This window comes from Malaclemys terrapin, chromosome 16 (assembly GCF_027887155.1).
Source record: "Malaclemys terrapin pileata isolate rMalTer1 chromosome 16, rMalTer1.hap1, whole genome shotgun sequence".
Classification (NCBI taxonomy): Eukaryota; Metazoa; Chordata; order Testudines; family Emydidae; genus Malaclemys; species Malaclemys terrapin.
Genome location: NC_071520.1, coordinates 22538512 through 22554217, shown reverse-complemented (window position 1 = coordinate 22554217; position 15706 = coordinate 22538512). Strand labels below are relative to the sequence as shown.

Below are 15706 nucleotides of genomic sequence, written 5' to 3'. Positions count from 1 at the left end.
TCTGGCTCAGACACACCATGTTGATTTTTAGAGAGGGAGCTGAACCTAAATCCCATGACAAACACCCCTGAAACTTTGGAAGTTGGCTTTGAAACCTGGACCTAACTCCAAATATTGGGCCCCTCCTCTCATGAACCAACTCTGAGGCAAATGCTCCCAGATCTCCAAGCAGTTTGAAATCAGGAGCAGAATTTGACAAGCCCATCTCTAACAGTAACCAGCTGTGACCGCACAGAGAGTTCTGAGTCCTGGTGTGGAATCAGCTGCAGAAACTGGTGCATTCTGACGGTTACTTTTGCTTGTAAACTTTCCTTCTTCCCCCCTGCTCTAATTTTCTCCCCCAGAGTATCCTCATCACATGCCTCAGAGCCTGAGGTTTATAGCCAGAAAACAAAAGCAAACTCTCACTACACTCTGCATCAGTGTCACCCCATGGACTGGCCAGCAGGGCCTTCTCCTCTTCCTTGGAGGCAGACCCCCTCCCGTAGTCAGCCCCAGTCAATCAAGTGTTTCCTAACCCAACTGCATTTTGCTGCTAGCTTTACTCACAAATTCCTTCTCTGCACAGATCAGGCTAAGAACCTTAATATTCCTGCAAATTCAGAAAGGGGATTTCCAACAAGCATTAGGAAAATTAAACTTCTCAAGAGCTGTCTCAATCTGACAAGCTATTTCTAGCTCTTCAAAGTACAATAAGTGAAAATATTAAAAGGGGAGGTGGGGGCGATTATAATAAGCGGAATGATGAATAAGAGTAGAAACCAGGGCATCTTATGTCTCTATATTGTTGTTAAGGCTCCCCGCCTGCACAGGACGCAACATTGTAATCTCCCACCCTTCACCCCCATCCAAAGCAGTAGGATGGTACCAATATAGTGCGGCATCCCCCTCTGAGATCTCTGTGTTGCTACAGCATTAAACATGCCTGAGTGCTAACCCTCCCTGGTAACAGACTGGGAGGCTGTGATTAGAACAGTAACTTTTCACAAAGGACATTTAATCTATAGATATAAATCACTGGGGAAAGTCCATTGTTCTGTTCAGAAGTGAACTCAATAGAACCAAGCAGAAACACGTAACCAGCTAAACAGCACAGAACCCTCCGAAGCCAAGAAACAAGACAGAGATTCAACTGAAATGTGGACTGGTCTGGCCCGTACCTGAGACTGCAAGGCTAATAACAAGGTGATTTTTTCAGGTCTGGCATTTGTATTCTGGCCAGGACAAGGAACAGAGACTCTGCAGTACACAGGCCCAACTCTCCCTTTCATTACCTCAACAGGGACACCTACAAAATAACCCTGTGCCACGTGCAGCACCAAACCCAATGTTTGTTTTCATATCCACGTGAGGCAGGGCAGGCAGACAAAAAACCTGCACCCACAGCCCATCTTGTTGCATTTGTCTCTCCAGCCTCCTGAACCCTTCTTTTCTTTCTCCCCTATGGTTTTAAAAGTCTTACCTGCAGCAGAACAGAATCGCTTCCTGCCTCCAGACTCTTCATCACTGAATTCAAAATGGAGGACAGGCTATTTATAAAGTGGGTGACTGATGTAGGCGGGGCTATGGAATGGGGGGGTGGAGCTAAACTTCATATATAAGGCTATGGCTCAGAGGGAGATTAGTCTGGGGGTTAGCTTTAGAAGAGGAAAGATTTAGACTGTGGTTAGCACTGGTTGCTGAAAGCCCCTTTATCTTTTGGTAATGTGCAGCTCTGGAGATTTGAAATTCCACCTGTTTCCAGCCCTGTGATTAGTACTGAGTAATTACTGATCTGCTTAGCTAGCACGCTTGTTCCTTCACTCTGCCTTTGCCCTCCTAACAGGTTCTCCTTTCCCTCATTCTCTTTTATGAATCTTATCATTCAATCTCCTAGGTTACTCTCTTGAGTAAGCTCCCTTTCATGTAGCTACTCAGTGATTGCCAACTTGCACTGCATGGTCTTATAGAAGAGTATGACACTGACTCCATACAGTACCAGGGGAAAGCAAACATTTAGAGCAGCCAATTAAAATCCCATTAATCACAGAGGGACTGCGTTACCTCACCGCCATGCTGTGATAAATCTATCCGAATGTGGACTTGCAGCCTAGAGAAAATGCCTCTTCAGCTGTATGAACTGGTCTTGCAAATGACATTTTATTGAGTGCTGCTCTAAAGCCATATTCCAGATTGTGTAGACAGCAAGGTACGGTGCTAAATCTAATCAATGCTTGGGATCTTTCAATAACACAAAATATTTTGAGTCAAGTCATGGCAGCTTAATATTATTTGTTTAAGGAAAGGACACAAAAGGGGCTGGTTTGACCTTGGGAGCCCGACCGACAGAACAGAAGGAATGCCAAACGCTAAGAGGAAAGCTATTGATTAGGTCTGAGTGGGATGAATGATGAAAGAAAGCTGTAAGATGGTATAAATGGCAGAGAAGAATAGAGTGATTTTGGATTTCTGGCATGAAGATAAAAGGACAGTGGGTGCCCACAGTCAGCTAGACAGAGGGAATCCATAGAGAAATGCAGGCATGGTAAAAGAGACTTTCTCCCCTTCTTGGCCTTTAATTTCCATGATGCAAACTGCCAAAGCTATGTAATCCCTCCCCTGCTCCCTGCACTACATCCGCTACCATTAAATATGCTCAGCATATTTAGGAAAATGGGTAACACAGTGACCTTTGAAAAGCACAGGACTTCTCTCTCTCTCTCTCTCTCTCTCTCTCTTTTTTGGGTCAGAGAAATCAGTCAGGGCTTGATTCTCCTCAGACTTACCCCGGTGCCAATCTGGATTAACCCCACTGAAATCAACCAGGGACCAAGGGTGGAGGTGAAGAGAGTCATACCCTTCGATTACAAATCGCTCCCCACCCTCATCCCAAACTACCTGTTTTAGGAGCAGAAGCTTCTATTACTTGTATTTCAGTAGAACCTACACGCTTCAGCTGAGATCAGGGCCCTATTGTACTAGATGCTGAACAAACTCATAGCAAGAGACAGTCTCTGCTCTGGAAAGCAGACAACCTAAATAGAGAAGGTAGTAGGGGAAAGAGAGACGCAGAAGTGATGTTCCCACATCACCCAGCAGCTCAGTGGCAGAACTAGGAATAGAGAGGTCTCCCGAGTCTCAGGCCAGTGCTGTATCCACCGACACTGTTTCTCTTCTAACCCTCTGGAGTACAGGTAATAGAGAGGACTTCTGTTCCTTACTGGTATTATAAGGCTCCCTCCCTTCCTGCCCCTGCCTGCCCCACACATAAAAACAGGGCGATAATACTAAATATCTGTCAATTCTGGGCTGGCTTCTCAGATGGAATCTATATATCAGTACATCCAGCCCTGGCCAGGCGTCAGTTCAGATGGTCTTTAGAATTTGCTATAGCTCCCAATGGAAAGCTCTCCTCTGCACTTTGATTGCAGGCCATCTACAGCAGTGCTACATGGAAACTACCATACTGTAGCACCCTTAGGACTGGCCTGTGCAGGGATAAATGTGCAAAGTAGGTTTGAGCTTTGACGTACTTAGCACAGAATCAGTGTGGAAAGAAGGCAAAGGGGGGTTAAAACACCTTTAGGATCTCCTGGGCCTATGGCTGGCTGGTGGTGAGAATGGCAAATTTGATCAGTTTTTATATCATTGATGCAGTCGCTGACGGTAGAAAGCTCTTGTTTAATTAAAAATTCTGAATGAAAATAAGGAAAGAGGAGCCCCCGACTTCAACCGAAAGCTATATTATTCAGACATTGCTATGGATAGTTGAAGCACTATTGTGTGCTAGGAAAGCTTTGGGTGCAGAATAACTAATATTCGCACTTTGTCGTTCTGCAGGTAACAAGATAATTCGCTTATTTCAATCAAAGCAAGAGACGCAGTCTGGGTTGCTTCAAAGGAAGCACTGAGTGAGGGTGTCTTTGCTTCCACCAACAGAGTGAGCAAAAGAAAGGCGGAGGGGAAAGCAGATGAGTTCTGCTAGGTGGTGGAATGAAAGATGTCTCCATGCTGGAGCATATCCCCTCCGGGCTCAGAGAGCAGTTTTAAGAGGCCTGTCGTATGTAATCTAGCAGCCGTCTTTAAAATGCAAAGGGAATTTCTTAGTGAGAGCTGGCAGTACACACACACAGAGCTGCAGCATTGCTTCCCCAACCATTAATATTATATACATGGACTACTTAATTTGCTCTTTCACACAGAGTGGTATGCAGGCAACCTGCATAACGAAGGACTTGTTGACAAAGTTCCCAGCTCAGATATGGGAAAAAACGGTAAAAAGGGCCCAGTATCCAGGACGTTCCCTTTCACTCTTGGCAGACTCAGTCCATTTAATTCCATATTTATGTGCACTGAAAATTCTTTCTATTTCTATCCTGTACAGGTTCGTATAGTGCCCTCATTACCCCCAGAGCTGAGTACTTTTTGAACTTCCACACTTGATATCTTTCAGCCAAATGATAAAGCATTCCTCACCAAACTCCTATGCAGAGGCATTGTTTAGTATTATCCTCATTTTACATATGGGGAAACTGAGGCACATAGAGGCTAAGGCACTAATTCAGCAATATACTTAAGAGCATGCCCAACCTTAAGTAGGTGAGCAGTTCTATTAAAATTGGGGTCAGTATAATTTGCCAAAGGTCCAAACAGTGACTCGGTGATTGAGTTGGAAACAGAACACAAGTCCTGACTCCCGGTTTCCTCCTTTAGCTGTGCTTGTGTTTTTGTCTCAAAGAATCCTAGAGTATTTTACACTTACCTTGGAGTAGAATTCACTAATGTGCAGAACACGGCAGGTATTTAAAAGATATGGCCACAGTGCACATTCTACACAAAAGGAAAAAGAATTCTCTTTCCCACTGACGGGAATTTAGGAGAGAATGTAATTACCCAGGATGACATTATATTCTCGTAATAGGCACCAAAATTTAATTTCACTGTAATCCTGAGGGTGTGAATTGGGCACAATACAGAGCATAACTGATTTTATAAGGTATGCATTGTATACGAGAGGCAAATTCAATCCCTAAATCTGATTGTTACCGAGTGCTTATATCTAGACTTGGAAGGATTTAATTTTTATCGGTCAATGTCGGTAAACAGCAATTTCACCATACACACACAAACCAATGAAAAAATATTTCTACTGATGATCATAGAAATTTACAGATAGGCAAAGTAAGAAAAATGCTGCTTGAGAACTTATTAGAGTATTTACCTTGTTTATTATGACGTGATATTGACAATTTGTGATTTTGAAGTTATAAAGATTTAACTTTTTGAATCTCAACATCAACAGTCATTAACTAATTATCGTCATTAAGTAATTGTCTGACCCCCTCCCCCACAATTTCTTGCAATTGTGAAAATGTAAATGGATAAAAATATAAAAAAGCTTAAAACCCATTAAGTACAACTGTGAAAATGTAAATCAATAAAAATGCGTAAGACTAAACATCTATATTATCCGTCGAAATTATAAAAAAATAAAAAATTGAATTCACCGTGTGTCTATATCGGTATATGTGTAAATAGTTGACAGATGAGGTGCCAGTAGGTGGCGCTCAAGAATATGTGGCATAGTTCCTGGATTCAGTAGAACCAATAAAACTTTTTGCACGTGGCTTTACATCAGCCAGAGGTAGGGTGACCAGACAGCAAATGTGAAAAATCGGGATAGGGGGTGGAGAGTAATAGGAGCCTATATAAAAAAAAGACCCCAAAATCGGGACTGTCCCTATAAAATCAGGGCATCTGGTCACTCCAGCCAGAGGCATTTTTCAGGGACAGTGTGTTTGGAGGCAATACCCTTCTGTTTCACATGCAATTTTTGAGTGACACTATTGGCCTTTCAGAGATTCAGAGATTCCAAGGCCAGAAGGGACCATTGTGACCATCTAGTCTGACCTCCTGTATCACACAGGCCAGAGAACTTCCCCAACCGAATTCCTTTTAAAAATCCTTTAAAACAATCTAATCTTGATTTAAAAATGGCCAGTGACAGAAAATCCACCATGACCCTGGGTAAATTGTTCCAGTGGTTAATTACCCTCACGGATAGAAATCTACGCCTTATTTCCTCCCTAGCATCACTGGGCTTTGCCAGATCAATACATGACTAATTCAAACCACCAGCCCTTCCTGAGACACATGCAAAGACTCACTTTGGTGTATTAGGAGGCATAATCATTCCATCAACACTTACGAAAGGGCTGGTTCGCCACAAGGAACTCCTGCAGACCAGAGGGTCTGGAGAAGTTGAACATACACAGTGCTGAACTGAAGTGCCGCCAGCCTCCTCATTCACCACAGAATTTAACTGACATCTCATCCACGACCTACACGAGGAGTGAAAGTCGTTCCTGGAGTTACTTAGTGCAGGACTGCAGATGGAGTTAATTCTTTTTTTTTTTTAAAAGTCTGCTACCCACAGAGAACTCTGAACCAAGCCCTTTAGTGTCATCTTCTCAGACCTTCAAGTTCACTGAGGCACTAAGGCAGCTTATTCTTACCAACTAAGGGCTGGTCTACACTGGGGGGGATCGATCCAAGATACGCAACTTCAGCTATGCGAATAGCGTAGCTGAAGTCAAAGGATCTTGGATCGAATTACCTGGGGTCCACACGGTGCGGGATCGACGGCCGCGGCTCCCCCGTCGACTGCGCTACCGCCGCTCGCTCTGGTGGAGTTCCGGAGTCGACGGTGAGCGCGTTCGGGGATCGATATATCGCGTCTTAACGAGACGCGATATATCGATCCCAGATAAATCGATTGCTACCCACTGATACGGCGGGTAGTGAAGACGTACCCTTAGTATGTGGAAGCTGCTGAAGAAGAAACCTTAGCAAGGAAGGAGAGAGGCAGAAAAGCAGCAGCTTACCTGATTTATAGCACAATTGAACTGTTAATCTTCCCTGTGCTAATGCAGAAAGCCTCAAAAGCCACGCCAAACCAAGCAGTTTCAGACGCGTTTCCTTTAGTTTCAAAAACATAAAATTTAAAATCACCAAATGCTGTAATAAAGGGGAAAACCCCTTACAGGCTAGATTGATAGAAAACCCCTTACAGACTTACTTACATTAATGAGCAATGAATCATTGGCATCTCTAGGGCTACTTATATGATCAAGCGCTTGCTAGCAGGAATAAGGCTGGTGCCATCTAGCCCTTGTTGAACCTCATCAGGTTTCTTTTGACCCAATCCCCCAATTTGTCTAGATCACTCTGTATCCTATTCCTACCCTCCAGTGTATCTACCTCTCCCCTCAGCTTAGTGTCATCCGCGAACTTGCAGAGGATGTAATCCATCTCAGCATCTAGCTCATTAATGAAGATGTTGAACAAAACTGGCCCCAGAACCGACCCCCTATGGAGGGGAACAGGACCAGTCCTGTTCATTTCCAAGCAGTATTCTCCTGGACTGACTGAAAGATTATTCTTCATGCTGGAAACTATCTCCCCTCCCCATCTTCTCAGCTCTCTGACTTCTGTACCCATAATGCCACATGAGGGCCTAACACCATCACCATGTGACAATTGGAGAACTGAAGCACAAAGGACTTACCCTGCTACAGCTGGGAACTGAATCTGCATCTTCTGAGTGCTGTGCATAGCTCAGTGGTTTGAGCATTAGCCTGCTAAACCCAGGGTTGTGAGCTCAATCCTTGAGGGGGCCACTTAAGGATGGGGGTCAAAATCAGTACTTGGTCCTGCTAGTGAAGGCAGGGGGCTGGACTCAATGACCTTTCAGGGTCCCTTCCAGCTCTATGAGATAGGTATATCTCCATATATATATATTTAAAAAAACCCTTCCTCTTCCAACAACTACAAGATAGGATAACACTGGTTCTTCTCCTATTGGAGCAAAACTTCAACGATTTTCTTTTAGCCATTGAGCAAAGGAGACAGGAGCACAAGGAAATATTATGGTTGTGAGCATCTAATATTTAGTTTAAATTAGCATGTACAACTGAAGTGAAGCATTTGGTTTCCTGGCAAGTTGCTAGCGAGGCCTTTGACTTCCTGGGCAATCAGCTTTTAATGAAACACTGGTAAATGCTGTTGTGGGCATTGGCCACCAGGAGTGCTGCTCTGCTGAGCCACTTTTCTCTTCCCCTGAGAAACAGTAGAGCTCACCTGGTGATGTAGCTTGAGTGCCACTGTCTTGGGTATCCAGTCACGAGATCCTGAACAAGCAAATGTTCCTGAACTTCACCCACATTGCAAGGAGGATGCAGCACCATAGCCGCCCGGCACGTCAGCTCCAAACACTTGTCAGGGAAGGGAGCTAGTCATTCCTCTCCTGAGCTATTTCAAAAGAGACGTTCTCTGGATAAGCTCCATTTGAGCGGATGCTCCTGCCAAGGTGGCGTGTTGTTGCCACTGTGGTTAAGAGCGCTGCTGGGAGGATGTGAGGAGATGACTGTGCGGAATGAGGAGCCAAATAGCATAATTAATTAACAGTTATGGTAATCAGGAAAGCAAAAATGATAAATAATCCCCCCCCCTTCACTCCACCAGGCTGCTGCTGCAGCTTTGTTTGGAAATGCAAGATGTGAAGCCAAGTGAGCTTACAGCAAAGCGCTCCCGCGTTCAGCCTGCGAATAGGAGCGAGAGGAACAAAGTGTGCGAGAATTCAGCTGCAACCAACAACTTTGTGGCTGAGGCAAAACGTCCCCAGCAGTGTGTATTCAGCACTCACCTACTGCAAGGAGGCAGCTATGGGTCCTCAGCTACTTTATTATTATTATTCTTTGGAGCCCGTCATGGACCAGAACTCCATTGTGCTAGACGCTGTACAAACACACAACAAAAAGATGGCCCTGGTCTGTACTTAAAAATGAAATACTGTAACACTGACAAATCCTGGTCATCGGCGGGCGGGATTGAACCTGGGACCTCAATGCATGAGCGTCTACTGCATGAGCTAAAAGCCACATGGCCCTCAGCTAAGGCTGGAGCAGACTCATTAATCTCTAAGTCAGGGATTCTCAAACTGGGGGTTGGGACCCCTCAGGGGGTCCCGAGGTTATTACATGGGGGGGTCGCAAGCTGTCAGCCTCCACCCAAATTTGCCTCCAGCATTTAGAATGGTGTTAAATATGTAAAGAAGTGTTTTTAATTTAAAAGGGGAGGAGGGGCAGGTCGCACACAGAGGCTTGCTATGTGAAATGGGTCACCAATATAAACGTTTGGGCTGGTCCACACTCAACCCCACTTCGAACTAAGATACGCAACTTCAGCTACGTGAATAACGAAGTATCTTAGTTTGAACTTACCGCGGGTCCACACGCGGCAGGCAGGCTCCCCCGTCGACTCCGCGTACTCCTCTCGCGGAGCAGGAGTACCGGCGTCGACGGCGAGCACTTCAGGGATCGATTTATCGCGTCTAGACAAGACGCGATAAATCGATCCCAGAAGATCGATTGCTTACCGCCGGACCCAGAGGTAAGTATAGACGTACCTTTAGTGTAGATGGAGCCTACACATGTAAGGAAATCTCACCAACTGCTCCAAACTCGACTTCGCTGATGACTACAAGTTGCTCTGCTCTGTGTCACAGAAGCTGGTTATCCAGTTTGGATAGCCACCGTTCTCTCTCAAGTGTCAATGCTTAAGACAGTGATTTGCTTTTGACAGTGACTGATTCAGGACATGGTTCCACAGGAATGCAGTGTGTTCAGTGTTCGGCAACAGGGTAATTCATCTCACCTGAGAACTACATTTCTTGCAAGAGGGTCCTCTGGTCCGATACTAATGGGATGGCTTTCACTCCCCTCCGCATGCAGTCAGATCAATTGCTCGGCTGCTGGAGTTTTGGCTGCAATACGGCCCCACAAAGCAGCACATCCCAAACCCTCCAGCTCACCCTGTCTTTGCTATAGCCAGGGAACTTGTAACTACATGCAAGTAAGTGAACATTGATCCAGCCTGCCTCAAGGGCTTCCAGGTGGGACGTTCCAGCACAGGGAGCTTTGTATAATTTATTTGTAAGACATATTACCCTTTGCTCAAGTCTTTCCAGATCTGGGTCTAATGGACTTATTGTAGTGCTACGGTTGGCCCACGAGGACCACCTGTACTTGACTCGTTTTGCCTTGATCCTCTGAGCCCATGTTGCTCATGAGTGGGGAAGCTTCTGTAGAGCTTCAGAAAAGTGTGTATTGAGCACGTGGCAAATCTTAGGGTACTGCTTTGTCTCCATCTCTAACGGAGCGAAAACTGAACCCTCAGATGTGTCCACTTGTGTGCTTCAAAAATACAGGTCTTGATTTATTATGCCATTACACAGCAAGAGGCCTCATTAACCTGACCTGTATAGAGACACTCCCCATGACATTCTAGGCCTACACTATGTCCGATAATATTATTCTCCACATTTTCCCGGTATGTTTGCTTCATCTCTAGATATGCCAGGTTACTCTTCTAAAGTTGTCCTCAAAGGAGTGTTTATAAATAGAAACAAGGGCCAATATCTGTAGCTCTCTTTCTGGCCGTCCCAAAATGAACACGACCCACATTTCATGCAGTAGGCTTTCCAGACAGAACTATACATGAGTGTTATTTGCAAAGAGTTTCAAATCTTGAAAGGGTGACTTGGTGCAAAATGCACTTAATCCTAATGAGTCGGCGTTGTTGTTTTATCTTCCCCCCACACAAAGCGCCACATTACCAGATGGAAAAGTTTGTAATTGGATTGTGCTGAGATCCTTAAATCTGCATGTTCCTTTAATCCAAGAACAGTTGTATACATTGTTGACACTCTCTTTTACGGTAAATGAGTGCAAGGAGATAGAGGAGCTCAGAGTAGAAAAAAGATGAAGCCCACCGAAATGCAAATTTTATTCGCAGTTGGTATGTTTATAAATATATATTACATTCTTACAATCTACAATACATTCTAAATACAGTTGGATTCAATCAAGGCTTTTGTGGGTAGGGTGGGGTATTAAATTGGACAACCTAGGTTTGGTGGCTGTGAGAGACTTTGTAGTCAACTAAAGGCATGGGCTCAGTCTGCAAAACAAATGGAGATGGGGGGGGGGGGCAAATCAAACCATAGTTTCTTGGCACTTTGCCACTGGTGATTAATTCTGGACCAGACAGATGACTCCAGTTTTAGGGCAGGAGGGCATTTCAGATTCAAAGGGCAATTACTGGAATTCTACTATATATACATATAAGAGGAATGAGAAAAGACAATCATCACTGCTGGGTGAAACAAATATTATTTACCAAGCTTAGCATTTCAGCTATTAGGGTGTATAGTGCTCCTCCATGGCCTTCTTGCTGCCATATAAATACGCGCAGCAGTCGGTCTGAAGAAGTATGATCAAAACGGAAACGAACAACCTAGCCTCAAAAGGGGAAGGAGAACAAAGAGCCAGACACTGTTGGTTTCCGAATTCAGCACAACTTATACCTACCCAAGAGAGAGTGGCCAACTTTGGTAAATTACAACAGGTAAAGCAAGTACCAAATTAGTTCCAATGGCTCCGTGCTTGGCAGAACTGCACTGTGGATAAATAAATGTGGATCTCAGGGAAGGGGAAAGCCACCAAACTTCCAAAGCAGATCAATGCTAATAAGTGCCCCCAGGATATCAAATGAGAGTGCTCCAGGAAAATGCTTGGGGAATACAAATTTAAATAGGAAAACCAGATAGAGTGGACTTCTTTAAAAGACCTTGGATCTCTCAAACCTTTCCAAAGCAAACTTGGCTTTATATGAGCAGTATGTTGATTATAGATTATACCTTCTCCTATTTTACAAATTAAGAAATACTGAAAATTGGCCAGCAAAGTTTATTATCTCAGCATCTACTGAAAAAGAGAGCTTTCCGTTATAATTGTACGTGTATCCATTCTCAGTGCTTGGGAGATGATCATGCGGGTCTGTAAACAACTCAGTCACTCCCCCTCCACCAACCCCCTAGATTCTTTGGAAACTCATAACTCTGCAACTGAGGTTGCTGTGCTGCTCACACTGCAGTTGTCTGTCAGCTTTAAATTAACGTTCTCAGCTGGATGTCCTCTGCTTGTGTCTTGAATGACAAGCTTCCTTTCGTTGATCCGTTTATTCCGAGCCCGATTTTCGCTTTTAACCACAGCCTGTGATATTGAACATTAGAACTGGGTGAGCTGTGTAATATCCAAACTGTGTTGGAGTTTGTTATTTTTATTGATTTCCCAGGAAAGCGCAGAGAATGAGATCTTATTATTTTGCTAAGGTTTATTTTTCCATGTTGCCATGCATCAGAAACCGCACACACATTTTGTTCCAGTCTCCAAGCCCATTAGAAGACTTGAACTGTATGAGCTGTCCAGTATCTCTGCTTTCTTAGCTGGTTTTGGGTTGCTTCTGGGGCTCCACTGAGGTATTATCCACCACTTGACTCTCATTTGCCAACACATTTTTTGCCCCAAGACCCAAAATTAAAGGCAGAAAGGTGAGTGAAAACCAAAAAGGTCCATAGCATCTTATTACACACTCTCATGTAATCTCTCCATATAGTTTCTTAGCTCTTTGCACTCCCCAAGGTCCATATCCTGGCACACCCATTTAATATCGTCCTCACTACTCATCAGGATGGAATTGACGGTCGGGCACCCATCATCAGAGGAGATGGTGGTAAAGGTGGTGAATTTGACTCGTTTCCGCTTGGAGGTAGGAGAGGCGGTCGGTTCACTTTTCTGTTCTTTCCCTTCAATGAATGTGGAGTCTGATGACCTGAAGACTTGGCCATTAACGTTTTTTTGGGCATTTGTGTTGAGGAGATATTTGCTCTCCTCAAAGTCCACCCCTCTGTCAATGGCAGTGATGCACTCATCTTGTTGGGATGAGAAGTTAATGTGATTCTCCAGAAGCTCTGTCCTGTTGCTCAACCCAACCCAGTCATGAGAGTGGCTCATGCCTTCCTGCTCTTCAAAAGGGACCTGCTTGTGCCTGTACTTCAAAGCAAAGGTGACACAGTTGATAAGAAAGACGAGGATTGCCAGGCAAAAGACTCCCAACAAAGCATACATTCCTATCTCCAGATCACTGAGTCCTCTGGGTGACTGCACAAGGTCATTCTCTTCCAAGTCCCCATTGCTTCTTGGCAAGTCCACCTGTGCAGGGAAACTGGTGAAGTCTATTGGAATGTTCTGCAGATGGCTGTCGTCATCCAGAAGGCTTTCTCTGTCCTCTTTTTTACTTAAAATAGACCTGTCCGTGGTAGTTCCTTTACCTTCCATTCGGCCCACTGAGGAGCTACTGTAATATTGCCCATCTGGCCTCGCTCTGTCCTGCAAGGTGGTTTTCTGACGCCTGTCGCTTGCATGGTTTTCCAGGTGAACACCGGCCCCGCTTTGCTTGCTCTCACTGATATTAGGGTTGGCGTCGCTCTGTCCAAACTTGACTTTAATGCTCCCACTCCCAACAGCCAAGATGCTCTTCCTTTTGGATTTCTGGCATGGTTCACTGATCACCATCTCCACCTTCACCAGTGTCCCCTGGCCTTCAGTCTCAGCAGCGATCACGGGCCACTTGAATTTAGGGTCATGGTGAACGGAGACCACCTTTTCATCTAGAGAGGTAGCGATCAAGGAGAAGTCTTTGATGTCGTAAATATCCAGGGGCATGACAGCTCCATCGCTGAACTGGACCCAGCAGCTGATGGTTGCTTCCTGTAATATATAAAACACACACACACACACACACACAGAATAATCAGCAAGGGAAACATACTGTCTCCCCACCAATCCCCTCCTCCCCCCAAACCATTTATAAGCAGGACAGAAATACGGCTGAGCAAGAAAATTAATTCCTCACTGAGACGCATAAAAAATACTAGTTTTAAACACCCATTGGTAATAAGCTTTGTTTTCCCAGGAGATGCTAAAAGGGAGCTGTGTTCTCTGAGATCCATGGAGTCTACTTCAGCATGATAATAAATTGCACGTCAAAAGGCATTACCGGCTACTGACTTCATTTACTGCAGTTATATATTTAAATGAAAAAATATTTATTACATTATTTCTAAACTGCTTAAGATACAAAATCTCCTCTTATTATACGTAACATATGTTAAAAGCACCTAACCTAGCAAATAAAGCAACAGTGACTCTGGCTCTTCGAGCTTCGTTTTTGCCTTTTAGCATAAAAATGTTTTTGCACAAGCTGGGTCAGTGGGGGTTGTTGTCGTTTAAGCAAAACGCTCAAGATAAATGTCATGCTTGCTGACAATGTAAAGCAAGACAATACTCTCCTTCGTTTAGATTAGAATTATGATGTCCTGATCTCACATCCTCTAAAGTCAACAGACACATTGTTATTGAATTCAACAGGGGCAGGGTTGAGCCCGAATTCTGCGTCTTATACACACAACAGATTTTCACACGCGTTTAATGATTTTGGGACCCTCCATTTTTGGTTGCCAACTTGAGGGGGTCTCATCTTCAGAGGGCAGGTGCTCAGCACATTCTGAAAATCAGGCCCTTTAAGGTGTCTCAAGTTGGCAACCAAAAGTAGAGACACTCAAAATTGTTAGTAGCTTCTAAAAAGCTTGGCCATGCATACACCCACTCCAGCTATTCAGTTGGTGTAAATCAGTATAGCTCCATTGGAGTCTATTTCCACTATCTACATCTAACTATTTTATATGTATTTAAAGAGTAGATCACAGACCTGAAGAATAAAACAACCAACCAAAAAAACAGGCTGTTTTTACATCCTAACTCAATGCACATGCGGAGAGTAAACCTTTTTCTTTGTTTTTTAACATCCTGTTTACCAGTGGTTCTCCCGTACAGGTCACAGGAGATAGCCTATACTGTAATAGGATTCTCTGCTGTTTTAACTAAGGGTCTGATTCTGAAATCCTTACTCAGGAAAAACTCCCAGCATCCTCAATGGGAGCTTTGCCTGTGTCCTTATTTCAGGACCAGGCCCTAAGACTTTGCTGGCTCTGTCATAAATCCTGGCTTTGTGTTTATTAATCTTCAGATGTTTCTTGAAGGCCACACGGAATTTATGGCATCAACTCTCATCCTCCCTCTGTGCTGCTTAAACCAGCATAATCATTTCATAATTTCACATTGCTCTCCTTATTGGGAACGTGCTTTGAAATATAATGTGCTAAGCAAGGGGAGTAATTGGGCACCGATCAAAACTCGTACAGCCCTGCCAGGGTGAACATTTTCCTTTCTGGTTTGTTACATTTTCACCAGCATTTTGAGTGTGCCACTGCACCCAGAAGAGGGATTCAAAAAGACTTGATTTCTTGGAACTGAAATGTCAGAGCAGTGTAGCATGCTGGGGCTAAATGCCATCAAACCCAGCTTCTGAGCTGATTTCAAGGTAGAGTGTTTAGCTCCACATGTCAGCAATGGATTAGCTCATTGGCTCTGTTTCTAGCTGCATGGCATCATCTTCTGAGCTCTTGGAAGTCTATGGGAACCTGATTTTTATTGCGCTAAAAAGACAGCAGCCCTCTGTTACTTCTCATCCACCAGCTCAAGGATAAGGCCCTGTGATGAATTAGAGTCTCTCACCAGTTGGCCAGAATTCAAATGTATTTACCCTTATCATTTGCCTTTAAAGCACAAAATGTGTTTAAACATAAAGGGCCCAATTCGTCCTGTGTCACTCCATGGTCTTCCCTTGTGTAAACCCATTGATGACGTTGATATAAAAAATAAGTAATTTCAAATGCAGACAACAGTGTAAGAAAGAACAAAGATCA

The 15706-nt window shown here is 44.2% G+C and overlaps 1 protein-coding gene across 2 annotated transcripts in view; it reads right to left on the bottom strand.

Moving 5' to 3' along the window:
* Positions 1–10805: 10805 nt before the first annotated feature.
* The window catches only part of TMEM132D (transmembrane protein 132D), a 416714-nt gene continuing 411813 nt past the window's right edge, over positions 10806–15706 (bottom strand). For both annotated transcript variants that reach the window (XM_054005982.1, XM_054005983.1), the window contains one exon: positions 10806–13649. In XM_054005982.1, the coding sequence (XP_053861957.1) occupies positions 12465–13649 (1185 nt within the window). In that variant the 3' untranslated portion in view covers positions 10806–12464. The remainder of the gene's footprint in view (positions 13650–15706) is intronic.